The 14,142-nt window shown below is 38.5% G+C and overlaps 1 protein-coding gene across 2 annotated transcripts; it reads left to right on the top strand.

Annotated features, from left to right (window-relative positions):
* Positions 1–2,462: 2,462 nt before the first annotated feature.
* On the top strand, positions 2,463–11,466 carry Apela (apelin receptor early endogenous ligand). 2 transcript variants are annotated; one of them, XM_010629870.2, is made up of 3 exons: positions 2,463–2,688; positions 4,063–4,152; positions 10,580–11,466. In XM_010629870.2, exons 1-2 carry the CDS (start codon positions 2,613–2,615, stop codon positions 4,149–4,151), a joined length of 165 nt encoding a protein of 54 aa, XP_010628172.1. In that variant the 5' UTR covers positions 2,463–2,612; the 3' UTR covers position 4,152; positions 10,580–11,466. The 2 variants fall into 2 exon arrangements, with proteins under 2 accessions (XP_010628172.1, XP_010628173.1); XM_010629871.3 differs by lacking the exon at positions 10,580–11,466 and adding an exon at positions 9,071–9,339.
* Positions 11,467–14,142: the final 2,676 nt, after the last annotated feature.

The raw sequence follows: 14,142 nt of genomic DNA, 5'->3' as shown, positions 1-14,142 counted from the left end.
GCACCCTCCTTTTCTTGTAAGAACAGATAGCATATGTGACTTAGGACCCTCTCTACTGCAGTATGACCTCAATTTTAATGGATTACATCTCTAAAGGCCCTATGTTGAGTTTCAGATTGACACGAATTTTGAAAGGATGCTATCCAACCTAGTACAAGAAATAAATTACCAGCTTATTTTTAAAATAGCTTCAATAGGCTAGTTTTTAAATAACGGAAATTTGGATTTTAGCAAGGAAGATAATACAATGGTTGAGAGCTCAGGTTGTGGAATTTGAATCCTATCTATACCCCCTTCCCTAGCTGTTAGTTTACTCATCTGGTAAACAGGCAGAATATCTCAGAGTGGCTTGCAGTGGATTACTGGAAGTAATATATGAAACACACTTGGCATGGCACCAGGCCAGGAGGAACTCGTGGTACAACTGGGTAGAAGCTGAGGTTACTGTTCACAGAAACAAGGAAGATTCACCATTTGGATGCAGCTGTAGACTAACAGTACTATTTGCAGAGCCAGCTGCATTGTCCTAAGTTAACACTTTCCTGCCAAGATTTCTCCACACCAGTGATTTAACACTAACATGAATGATTTACCACTATCATGAACTCGAGTTCCACAGAGAGGCTGGATCGTCTGTCTCTCTGCCTCCCTGTTGGACATGTCAGTCCTTCCATCAACCCTACAATCATTTCATTATTCTCCTTTAAAGAGCAACTGTTTAAACGCCATCATCGTTTTTTATTCGTTTTGGGTTTTCTTGAGACAGAATCTTGCTATGTAGCCCAGGCTGGCTTGGAATTCAGCCTCCCAAGTGCTGGGATTAGAGTACACCACCACGCTTGGCTTCTTCTTTGATTTTTAAAGAATAATTAAAAATATATAAATCAGTATTTGCTATCTGAGGCAGGTCGTTATCCTGCTTATTCAAGAAGGCTACTAAACTTCACTGAAGTTACATTGCTAAAATCTATATTGCATCTGGTTGGTATGATTTAACAGTCAAATCTGTTCATTTGCAGTTTTCTAGTACACTGTACAAAAAAGGGGGGCAGGGCTTAAACTCTGAACAAAATCTTTGCCTTTCATAAAGTACTTTTATGTCACAAGTCTAAGTTCTTCTATTCAACAAAAAAATTTTTTTTTCTTTTTTTTGGTACTGGGAATTGAATTTAGGACCTTGCACTTGCCAGACAGGCACGGCACCAGAGCTAAATCACTAGCCCTCAAATTTTTTTTAACAAAGTGATGTATAAATATAAAAAAGTAGTACCTTTTAACACTATGTTTCTGGTCCCCAAACAGGCAAATATTATCAGAATTGTAAGAAAGTGACTTAATGAATTTCTGTATGCTACTGCCTTTTATAAACTGCATGCATAACTAGGCAGGTGAGGAATTTTACAGACTGACTTATACAATCAAGACAAATTGTGTATTAATTTTGAACCTTAGGAAGCCCAAGGTTGTGAACCAACCACCTGAATATAAAGAAGCCAAACGCAACAAAATTCCTGGCAGATCATAAGATGTTACACATGCTTTGGGCTTAGTATTTTGGCTCTACTTGTATATCAGGCTGTATTTCTACTATCTTTTTGGTTTACTTTATATTAAATAGAGTAAGTTCTATTTGTACCAGCTATCTTTTGCATATAAGGAAGCAAAAAGGAGCTTTTATTACATATGTACAAAAGAGTAGGATAGGTTGCTTTTGTTTCTTCTGAATTCACTACAAAATGAACTAAAAAGTGCTCTTTCCATCTCTAATTTCTGTGTGATGCCGGCCTGGTATTTTACTACACATAAATTTACGACAGAGCACAGATTTCATGAGTTTGTGGCGAGCCTAAACTTCCTTTTTAAAAAAATTTGGACATTTGTAGATGAAAATTATCTCCATTACTTTTTAAATTGCTCTTTAGAAAATAAAAATATAAACACTTTGCAGATTTCAGAACATTCTAAACTTAAGGCATCTTTAATGATAAAAACCCACACAAATTAAGCAATTTGGAAGTTTAGTGTAATTAGACATTGCTTTGTAGTTGGCTTGTAAAGATAAAACATTTCAGCACAAGGTCTGCACAAAGCGTCTGGGAATCTAAGTCAGAGATCAGAATTCCTTGAAGGGAACAAAAGAGACTTCCTGTCATTTCCATGCGTTTCTGCATGTGGCACCAATATGGGCAATGCAAAGTTTAAACGGATGCAAATGGTGAGGGGAGGAGAGACAGTCATGCTTGTTTTACATATCTTCCATAGCCAGAATTGAGTCCCTCTCCTCGGAGCTTCCCGAGTAGAAGTCCCAGTGAAATCGCTGCCTGCTTGAATGGTCCATTTCACTGATATTTGCTTATGGAAATAAAGGGGAGAGACAGGGGAGGGAGGACAGGAGTGGAGGAGGGGCTTGGGGCCGAGGGAGGCTCTGACCGAGGCACCGCACACCAGTAACCTTGTCCGATGTGATCATTAACCTCTCTGGAAAACGCAGCTGGCAGTTCTCGGAGTTTGTCATTAGGATGTGAGGACAGCCACACCGATACTGCACAGGCTAGTTACAGATTTTCTGGTTTACTTCGAGAGCTACTGCTCCACTCGTGTGTGGCAGAAAAATGAGATTTCGGCAAATTTTGTGTGCATTTTTAATTTTCATGATGAGTCTCCTCCTTATCAACGGACAGAGACCAGGTAGGACTTTGATACATTTGTACGGAGGAACTTGTTTTTCTGTCTGTTTATGTCCCTGCTCTGCTGAAAGTCACTTAAGTGTGCTTGCAGTTTGTGGTATTGGGGGTAAATGTGTAGGATTCTGGAGGCATGCTATCTATCCTATTGGGGGTACTGTTTGGGTTTTTTTAAGGACTATATTTTAAAATATCGATAAATATTTTACCCCTATTTTTCTAAATCCAAAGAAAATTGTTGATAGGTTGTTCTTACAAGTAAAATGGAATGGAAATGCTGGCCTCTTCTTTACAGAAGTTAATAAACAATGGATCTTAGGGTAAAATGCAACTCAAAGCAGTCTTATCAAAAGAGTATGCTGCTAGCTGGAGGAGGACAATGATAACTGAATTGAAAGCATGTAAAAGTCATAAAATGACAAAATGCAGATGATATCACAGAACAAGCCAATACTTGCCATTTCTAGTTATATATAGTGAGGTATGTCACTTAAAACAAAGAAGTGCAGTTTTTATTACTAGTGTACTTACAGAGAAAAATATGTTAAGATACATAATTAATTTACTCTTCATGGATAATATCAATTAGGTTGTATTTAACCAACAGGAATGTAGGAGACAATTATTCTAAGTGTATTTTTATTTCAAAGCCAAATAGGATTTGGCTTTAAGATTTCAAAGCGCTGGTAAGTAAAACTATGGGAAAGTTTAAAAGTTTCCTGACTCAAAAACTAAACTTTCAATAGGAAGGTGAGTGTACATCCAAGCATGTTAATAACATCATTCACTTGAGAACATACAGAAATTATCATTTCTGGTAATTACTGATTAAAACTTCAGACTCTGCCTTTAGTTCATTAGGTGTCTGGTTGCTCTGAGGTTATTTCATGGCCCCTAGTCTGTCCTTTTTCACAAATAAGAAAAAAGTTCTATGTCAGCAACTCAGAAGAAGCAATCTGAACCCTTCTTATTGTTTACAGTAATTGCTATTCAAACCATTACTACTTTTCAGAAACACAGAGCACTTCAGGTAATGTTCTCGTACAGTACTTGTGATTGCATAAAATGAAAAGCCTAAGAGAAGTTAAGAAGAAAATGTATAAAAAGAGAAAGATCTTACTGCCAGATCTCATTATTAGATATTAGGAATATATCTTGCATATCTGCATCATATTAATTTTGCTTTAACCACAATCACATATGAACAAATAGCAAATAACTACAGCACAGTTTGGCTGCAAATAGACTAACACTGTTAAATTCTCCAGGTTACTCAACAATTCACTTTGTGAGGCAGGCAGTGGAACCACTGAGCCAAATCCCTGGCCCAACAATTCACTTTTTTTAAATGTTGCTAATATTTCTTTCTTTTCTCCAGCTAATTTGGCCCTGAGAAGAAAGCTACACAGACACAACTGCTTTCAGCGGAGATGCCTGCCACTCCATTCCCGTGTGCCCTTCCCCTGAGGTATTTCTGACAGACAGTCCTTGTGCAGCATTTAATCAGCCTCACCAAAGAAGGCCTATTTGCATTTTGTAGTGCATGATAATGACTGTGGCGAAGTAATCGCAGCACTAATGACTGAAAGAGTAAAATGAGCTGACGCTTGGGAATTGTTTTTATAGTTAAAGAAGAAAATGGAATAAGCAAAATCCTGGTAATTCTCAAATCTGACTGATAGTTATATGGAAGCTAACACTATCTTATATGATTGCAAATTTTCATAATTAAAACAAATCAGGTATCATGGGAATTAAAAAATTATTTAAATTCGTGTTTTTAAAAACACTAAAGGCTCTATATGTTATCCAGAACAAGAACATTTCCCACTTAGACCACTGTGTCCTTGAAAGCATTTGGATGATTTAACCATTGACACCAGAACGACAGACTGGCCTCAGGAATTCCAAGATATATATTTTGTTATTGGGGATTGAACTCAGGACCTCACACTTGCTAGGCAGGTGCTGTGCCGCTGAGCTAAATTCCCAGCCTGTAGTGTAATATATAAAATAATCAGAACAACATGGCATCTTCCCAGCCTAATAGTAATGGTCTTGATGGCTGCATCTTGTTTTTTGCTTGTCTGTTTGCTTTTTGAGACAGGGTCTCTCTATGTAGTTCAGACTGGTCTTGAATTCACTATATAGCCCAGGCTGGGCTCAAACTCACAGCGACCATACAGAGTACTGGTACGACAGGCACAAGCCACCACAGCCCACCTTGATACTTACATTTATTTTTTTTATGGAACAAGTCTTTATTAAGTAACTTTTAATATCAGAAAAATAAAACTCATATAATTCTCTTTACAGAAAATATATCAGTGCTTTGGGCGTCTTAAGTTAAAGGCCCTTTATCATAAAATATATGGTTTTAAACTTTACTCAAATTGAATTTATAATCCCTATGACTGCCCTACATATATATATATATATATATATATATAGCAAGAGTACATAGTAAAATGAGCAAATACTAACCTATATTGATAATTTATCATCCTTAGTTTGCGGTATTTATTTATTTATTTATGGGATCAAACTTGGGACCTTACACTTGTGAGGCAGGCAGCAGAAAGACTGAACTAAATCCCAGGCCCCGTTTGTGATTTTTAGAAACAGTAAATGCACCTAATATATGTCAATTCCTCTGCTTATTTTGATGGTTACATTTTTTAAAATAAACTCTGAATGGAATTTTGCTCCTCCCTTTTTCATCTTTACTAAAATCAATACAAGGCCAATGATTTCATACCACCGCCATCTCCAGTCAGATGACTTGCAGCAGTTGGCTTCAAACAATGCCAAAGTTTAAGTCACTTCATAAAATTGACATTCCATTGTAATTATTTCAAGCTCCTTAGCTCATTTAAAATATATCTTCCTATAGGAAATTCTACAAAAATATCTTCAGCTAGTTAAAACACACAGACATTTGCTAGCTTAGCTTACTCAGTTGGCCTATGGACTGTGGCTTTTATGGCTACATTCATTCAGTGGAGAGAAAGGTCGCTATGCCCATTGTTTAACACATGCTTTTCAAACCCAGTGAAAGCCTTGTAGTAGGAAATTAAATAAAGGAAGAGCAGTTCAGTAATAAACATTTATCAGAGGTCTTAGACAAAATGCCAAATTCCCCATCTGTAACAAATTACTCTTTGCTATCAAAATATGGAGCCAGGGGTTAGCTCAGCGGTTCCACCGCCTGTCTCGCAAGTGCAAGGTCCCAAGTTCGATCCCCCATACCAAAAATAATAATAATAATAACAACAACAATAATAATAATAATAAGGAAAGTAGATTTGGTAGAGGACTGTAGAAAGACACAGTAGGAGGTCCCTGAGAAGCCACTTAATAGTGATTGAGATATGCTTTAAAAGGATTAATATGCTACCATATCCTTTCATATTGTGGATAATGTTCCCAGCAGAGCTTTTCAGTCTGACATAGGAAATAACAGTCAAATCTTTGCTCAGGAGGAATAAAGAAGTTCCACACTTTCCCAGCACTTCCACAAATAGCAAAGAGGAGAGGAGCATCTTACAATTCAAGAGAATTTCTCTGTAGATTGAGAAAGATACCTTGCAAAAAATATAAGTCTTTTTAGTTAGCCACAAGTTATCTTGGCCTTATCCACAAACTACCCCTCACCAAAATCAAGGCTGCAAGGAAACAAGAGAGAGTACAGAAATTTGATTTGTCAAAGTTAAGGGAAATTTTGATCTATGAACCAACTTTGTCAATCAAAGAGAAATTTAAATGAAAGCTATGTAAACTACTTAATAATAATAATCCTTTATCTAAGTTAGCTGTTACCTTTATATACCTGCTTGGATTACAGTACCCACTTTTTCAGAGTTTAGGCTAGTCTTACATCCACTACAGTTCTCTGAAGAATGTGTAAAAGTTACCTGTTGTAATCCAGTCATTATTATAAGAGCCTATATGAGATAAAAATTACGGTAAGTTCCCAAGGTCATCTTCAGCCAGGACGAATAACAAATACTACCTTCAAATTCGGTGATACAGTTCTCACTGTCCTAAATATTTTCCAACTTTCTGTATGTTTTGCAACAATGCCTCTTTAACAGTTGGGTAAAGGACTAGGTACTGGGCTCTAAGGCAAAAATCACCCTTTCATTCTCTTCCTCTGTTTTCTGCATGCTTTAGATAAAATCTCATGCCGGTTATTTGATTCAGTTAGGGTCAAGTAAGACTGTAAAAGGAGAGGTAAGGTAAACAATTGAGTTTGGAAGTTTTCCAAATTAACCCTTCAGAGTGGCTTAGCACTTTCGTGTATTTCACTGAATTCCCTATTATCTCTTTTCTGTTCATTTGTACCTCCTCAGTGATCCTCACTGTGATTTCCTAGCCTGTACAATTGAATCAATTAGGTAGCAAATGCATGCAGTTTACAGTGACTTCCTTAGATTTTTCAACTGAAATATGTTTTCATCATCTTGAACCCTATGTGAATCAGAGTGGAAGAGGGCAAAAGAAGAGATAACAGGACATACAAAATTATGGCTATTGTTGAAAGCAACAGAGTGAGAAATGTGGCGGGGACTTAAGATTACAGTGACTTCCCTCTTCCAACAATAACTACATCAGTGGATTTATGGATGTGCACTTGAGATAGCTCCATACCTTATTAACATATACTTTATTTAGCTTTCTAATAACAATTGTAACATGTGTTCATGGTGTAAAATTTATTTATGAAGTACAGACAAATGTAAACTCAAAAGCGAAAGTCCCCACCCTACCCTACTGCATATTCCCACTTCTCAGAGGAATGACTCATGAAGAGATGTTTGGCAAAAGTACCTTTTAATACATAATTTTTAATTACTGACCTGTCACTCTTACTTACCATTCCAATGTGCTTCCAGGTCCTGCCTTGTTCTTATCCTGCCTTATTCTTTCTTGCTCTGCCTGCCTCTCACCCTTTCAGCACTGTCCTTTTTCTCATTCATTCACTGTAGCTCTTGTCAGAGAGAAACCCAGCTCCATCTCAGCCGGAGGAGGAAGCTCTGCTTACTTTAGCACTTCAGCTGCAACCTTTGCCTTGCTCTGGGAAAGTACTCTTGCCACTTCCCAGGCACCTCTGATCCTCATCCGGGTGTACTTCAAACCTTTAATCACCTCGAGTTTCCTTACACTTTTAAAACCTCCTCTTCCAACTCACAGCAAGAGGGAACTGCTTTCTTTCTGGAAATAATGGGATCATCAAGCCACTCTGCCCCAGAGTGCTTGCTCTCTAGTGACGTTGTGTCCAAATTCCTTACCCCACAGGCAAATTCCCTCCAAGCGTGGCTGTTTGCTTCCCTCATTTCCCACACTCTGCTCCACTTTTCCTCCTGACAAAGCTCCCTGTTGACTCCTACTGAATCCAGCGAACACGATACTGTCCCCATTTCAGCTACCTCACCACAGGTCACCTGGTGGAGTGGGTTTTGGCTTCAGTCACACCATGCTCCCTCCTAACTCTCCCTAGGATAAATCACTATTCCTTTTAGGACTTGGACAGGGTAGCCTCATCCGACGTGAGGAATCCCCTCAAGCTCATGTCTGCAGTGCATGCGGGAATCTCCATCCTGGCCTGGGAGACTTCTTCTTGCACTGCAGTTTTTTGCAACAAGATTCTATGTGTCCTTAGGAAGGCACATGATTCTTTATATGAAATGGTTACATCACACCCTACCCAAGACCGCATTCTCCTCTTCCTGACCTGTTTTCTCCATGACACCTATTGCCACTGTGTTAATATGTTTCCCATCTGCCTCTCTCCTTGATATGGCAAGTTTTATGGGAACAGAGACTCTGGTTACAGTTACGTGCCGAGTGGTGAGCTCTCAAGGAATACAGAAGGAATGAATGAATGAATGAATGATCGAATACATGCCTGGAAGTGAAGTTTTTAATTCTTCCCTTTCAAATGTTTCTCTTACGTCCTCAGAACTTAAGGAATACCCATAAAACTACGGTGTATTAGATGTTTGCCACGTACTAGAGAATACATTACTGGCACACTTGAGGTAAATTTCTGAGCTCAGGGCTGTTGTTCACTCTCCCAGGCCTGTGGTGTCTACCGGAAATGGTTTTTGAATCTGCCCCTTTTCCTTCTCTACCTCCTCCTATCTCAGCGCCTGTCATCTCCCTCTAGTCTCACTTCAGCTTCCACTTTGGGTTCTGAAAACTGCATTTCTTTTTTCTTTCACCATCTGATCTTTCTGAACTGAACATTCAGTCACATCTTGATTAAAATCCTCCTCTCTTCCCTTAGTCTTTCACAATAAGAAGTCACAGAATTTGACAAATGGCTTACAAAATGTACCCTCTCATCTCCTCTGTCACCCCTTTCTTTCCCCTTTCCTCTTCAGAGAGATAAGACGTAAGACTGCACCACCTGGATTCAACCTCTGGCCCCATGGCTCACTCTGGCGGCCACTGCTAAGCTGCCTGCTGTCAGCCTCCACCATCCCAGATCTGCAGAGCAGAGAGAGTTTTGCTGCTTGACCTATCATAGCCATGCTCTGCCTACTAGGAGTGTGAAATAAATACCACCTAGAGCTTGTATTATTACCATTACCTGAAAATCAATCCACTCTTCACTTTTTGCTTTTTCAAACTACCCATCTGCCTGTACTGTCCTGTTTTTAACTCTTTTCCTCTCATTCAGTGAGGCCTCAGGAAACTCTTCTTGATTTTACTACCCTACCAATCACAGCAGATGCACCCTTTTGCTCTAAGAGCAGTATCAGTGTGCTTCCATCGAAGTGCCTGGCCTGTGCTGTTGTAACACAGGTATCAGCACTGCCTTCCTGTTTGTGCCATCTATAAATCCCTGAAGGCAGAGGGTGCGTGGTATTCATTTTTGTATCTGCAGTCAACATCCCATCGATGTTGCTAAAAGAAATAAAATGAAACCTTCACGTCTCAACGTTTAAGACCTTCTGTCATCAGATTCCAGCATACTTTTTCAACTTTATTTCTTGGTATCCCCTGCCAAGTGGAACTGATTTCTAACTCCATACTGAAGACTTTTTTCAACTTCCAGGAATCTGACCCCCGCTAACTGCATCAAGTCTGAACTTTCCCCTCCTCCTAGTTCCCTTCAAATTTCATTTTTCCTCTCATGAAGCCTACTCAGATTCAAATAAAATGATTTTCCATTCTCCCAGTGATTATGGGTTTTTTGTTTTCTGAGGCAGGGTCTCACTATGTAGTTCAGGCTGGCCTCGAACTCACAGCGATCCTCCAGCCTCAGCCTTCTGAGTGCTCAGAGTACAGGCATGGTGATTGTGGTATTTTTATTAGTAAGTTTTTTGTTGTTTTGTTTTGTAGCAGTACTGGAGATTTGACTCTGGGGGCAGGCACTAAGCTATATCCCAGCTCTTGGCTTTTTTGTTTTGTTTTTTTGAGATAGGATCTCACTGAGGTACCCTGATGGCCTTCAACTTTGTGACCCTCCTGCCCCAGTCTACCAAGCAGGTGCCACTGCACCCACTTACTAGTTCCTTTTAAAAGTCATTACCATATTCCACTTTATTTCTTTTGACTTTGTATGTATGTACGCATGTATTCTGCAGTACCACCAAGAATGAAACAAAATAAAATCAAAATTAAAGATAAAATAAACATGTACACAACATATCTTCTGCTTTTTTTTTTGGTCACTAATTAATAGTTTAATTCAGACTTTTGAAGAAACATGAGGGCTATATTTGTATTGAAAGGTAAGAATATTCAAAGGTGCTTATAGCACTGAAAGGCACAGGGAATTTTTCACAACTCGCTGTCTATTAAGTAAGAAGTTAAGCACAGGGAAGCTGGCTTGTTGGACGATACTTCTCACTCAGATGTCTGTGTCTCCCTTGTGTCCTGCATAGAGAACCTGGAGCTGGTGGCCTGGGCCTGCAGGAGGGACCTCACTGTGGAATCTACATGACTGCTTAGACGTTACCTTCCAGAAAGCATCCAGAGTGGGTTTTTAGTTCACAGGACTGTCTCCTTGCTGGTTGGTTTTGTTTAGAAGGAAGTAACACAAAATGAAAAGTTACGTCTGAACCTCCATTATTTGCCTTCATAACAAAAATCTCTCCTCTTTTTTTGCGCTTTCTTATTCTTACACAAATTAAAATTAAAAAGTTTGTGATGTTTTCAAACTCTGTAATGGTAAAAAGTGTAAGAATTTAAAGGTTGTTTTTTTTTTTTTTTTGTACTCCTGTAATTTTCCAAATGTATGCTTTAAAGTATTTAATCTAAAATCAAATGCACTGGGGATATAGCTCAGCAGCACAGAACCTGCCTGGCAAACACGAGGTCCTGAGTTTGATCCCTAGTACCAAAAAAATAAAATAAAATCATTTGCATCGACTGGATTTACAGAACAGGGAGAAAATAATCAGTTCATTAATTATTTGTACTGGACAAAGTTATTCCTGTCATTTTAATATGGCAAGCTTTAGTGTTTATAAAAGTATGATATTTTGTATTTTATAGAGGTGTTAAAGAAAGTATAAAATACTAGCTGCAGTTCATTTTATTTTAAAATGGAAATGTTCATTACTGAATCTTTTTCTCATCTTGTGATTATAACAAGCCTATGTTTGTTTTCCTTTGAGTTCTGTTTTATGCCCTTGATTATTTTGTATAGGTAAAAAGACTTGCTTAAAGTTAACTTGTAAAATGCAGTCATATCCAGGGATGTAGTTCAGCAGCACAGCACCTGCCTGGCAATCTCGAGGTCCTGAGTTTGATACCAAAAGAAAAGAAAAGGCAGTCACAGCTGGGCATGGTGGTACATGCCTGTAATTCCAGCACTTGGGAGGCTGAGGCAGGAAGATTTCCATGAGTTTGAGGGTAGCCTGGGCTAGATAGTAAGTTCAGGGCCAGCCTGAATGACATTGCAAGAACCTGTCTCAAAAAAACAAAATAAATAAATAAATAAAATAAAATGCGGTCACATAGATGAAGTCCTAACAGGGCAGCATCTACAGCTCATGGATGAATTCTCATCATTGTGAAAAGTTCTGTATCAGTGGTTATCAACCTGCAACGGTGAAAATGCAAATAAATTAGAATGAATTTAGGGGTATCATTTCCCAAAAATGAAAGTCTCCTGTCTGTATCTGAACTGTATCAATAACTACATATTCCCAAGTGGTTAGATATGTTAATTTGTATTTATTGAAAGGTTTAACTCAGTGCTACAAAATTTTAAGTTAATTTCAGGTAAGACATTTACAAATTCATATGTTTTCTTAAACAAATTTCTTTTACTTTGTGAACATTATAGAGTAAGGAAGTCATTAAACAATAGCCCTTATGTTGATAAAACTGAAGTTTGGGGTTCATATATAAGAATTTTAAGTAGAGAATCTGACACTTTCATGGAGTTTATCTCCCTATCAAAGTTTATTGAAAGTGCCTTTGCGGATGGAAAGTGCTTATATAGGGCACTGTGATTACACTGATACATAAAATGTCTTACCTCATTATTTAGGTATTACTGGGATAATCCTAATTTTTTTATGGTACTAGGGATTGAATCCAAGGCTTTCACACTGAGATATATCCTTACCTCTTTTTTTTAATTTTTTACTTTGAGACAGGATTTTGCTGTTGATAAACTGCCTAGGCTGGGCTCATACTTGAGATCCTCCTGCCTCAGCCTTAAAGCATGCTGGGATTATAGGCATGTGCTATCATGCCTGTCCCTAAATAATTTTCTGTAAAGATTATAATTCTACATGTGCATCTGAGTAGAAACATGGGTTATTGTCAACTATGTTTAAAACATGTACTCATTTGTATATTTTGTATAAAAAAACAATGCTTTATATAGTTCACATAATATTCAACACAAGGTCACACTTTTTAAAGTACAGAGTTGCAAAGATTTTTTTGTTTGTTTGTTTTGAGATCCAACTCAGGGCCTATGTATATGTTAGGCAAGCGCTCCACACTGAATTAAATTCCCAGCCCAGATTCTCATATTCATAGAAAAAGTTAAAAACCAGCCTTACTATTGCATAATTAAATCATTACAGATTTCTGCTCATACAACTTAAATAATTGTTCAATAAAACACTGGGTGATTTGAGTGTGTAGTTGTTCTTTTGTTTAAGAAATAGAGTGTTGAGTATAAAATGGCAGAAATGTTCCTGATTCTTGTCTCTATTTTCATTGTTTGCTCAATTCAAGATTATCACAGCAGTGGCAAAGAGAGTGAGGAGGGGAAGAGGGAATAAAAGTAATTAATACGTGATACTGTCTTAGTTACTTTCTTGTTGCTGAGACACACTACCCGACACACACAACTCTAAGGCAGAAAGTTTTACTTTAACTTATAGTTTGTAGAGCTTTTAGTCCATAGTTGGCTGGCTCCAAGGCAGTGCAGCATGGCAGAGAAGCAGCCCATGGCAAGGCCACAGGGCACAGAGCAGTGAGGGAAGGAGGAGGGAGACAGACCCTTCCAGGCCATGCCCAAAGTGAACCACCTCCTCCACCAGGCCTCACCTCCCAACATGACATTTAGCTATAAATACAGGGACGAGTGTTATGTGTCTACGATCTAATCACCTCCCAGAAGCCCCACCTAGGAGTGTATGAGGCTTTGGGGGACATCGAGATATAAACCACAACAAATACGTACATGTACCAATTCCCCAAGATGAATGTAATTTTTACGTTTTACAAACATACATACACCAATGAAAACGTCTACTCACTAGTGGCGTGTCCACTGCAAGTGGCAGAATAGGGCGGGGGGATTAGCTCAGTGGTTCCACCGCCTAACTCGCAAGTGCAAGGACCCGAGTTCAATCCCTAGTACCAAAAAAAAAAAAAAAAAGTGGCAGAACAGAACAAACAGGTCCTTGACAAGAGCTGTATCTTGTTCACCTGTGGAGGTACAAAAGGAAACCAGCAGTGTCTGTGTACTTTAAACACATTTTTATGACTTGGTATTCATTCTATGTGCACTTGCCACCATGTAAGTGGCTTTACAATATTCTTCAAAAGATTTTGTTTTTGTTTTTTGTTATGTAGCCCGGACTGCCCTCAAACTTAAAATTCACCTTACTCAGCCTCTTGAGTTCTGGACTACCTATGTGTGCCACTACCCCTAAATTTTTTGTTTTTGTTTTGGCTTTTCTGAGTCAGGGTCTCACTATGCAGTTCAGATTGGCCTTGAACTCTCAGTGATCCTCCTGCCTCAGCCTCCTGAGTGCTGGGATTACAGGCCTGTGCCACTACCCCAGGCTAAGTTTTCTATTTTTAATATAACATTTCCCAGGAGGATGTGTTAGTACCTTGGTTTCCACACCATCTTCTCCCAGTGAGATGCAAAGCTTGTGTTTCCTAATTCAGTTCTACTTATCTGAATATATAAACTCAATCATATCTAATAAATAAACAATCATAAATACCATGAAAAGGCTAACGGTAG

This window comes from Fukomys damarensis, unplaced genomic scaffold (assembly GCF_012274545.1).
Source record: "Fukomys damarensis isolate Sample0158 unplaced genomic scaffold, DMR_v1.0_HiC HiC_scaffold_18, whole genome shotgun sequence".
Classification (NCBI taxonomy): Eukaryota; Metazoa; Chordata; class Mammalia; order Rodentia; family Bathyergidae; genus Fukomys; species Fukomys damarensis.
Note: the sequence above shows the minus strand (reverse complement) of the source record. Positions and strands in the feature narration are given on the sequence as shown.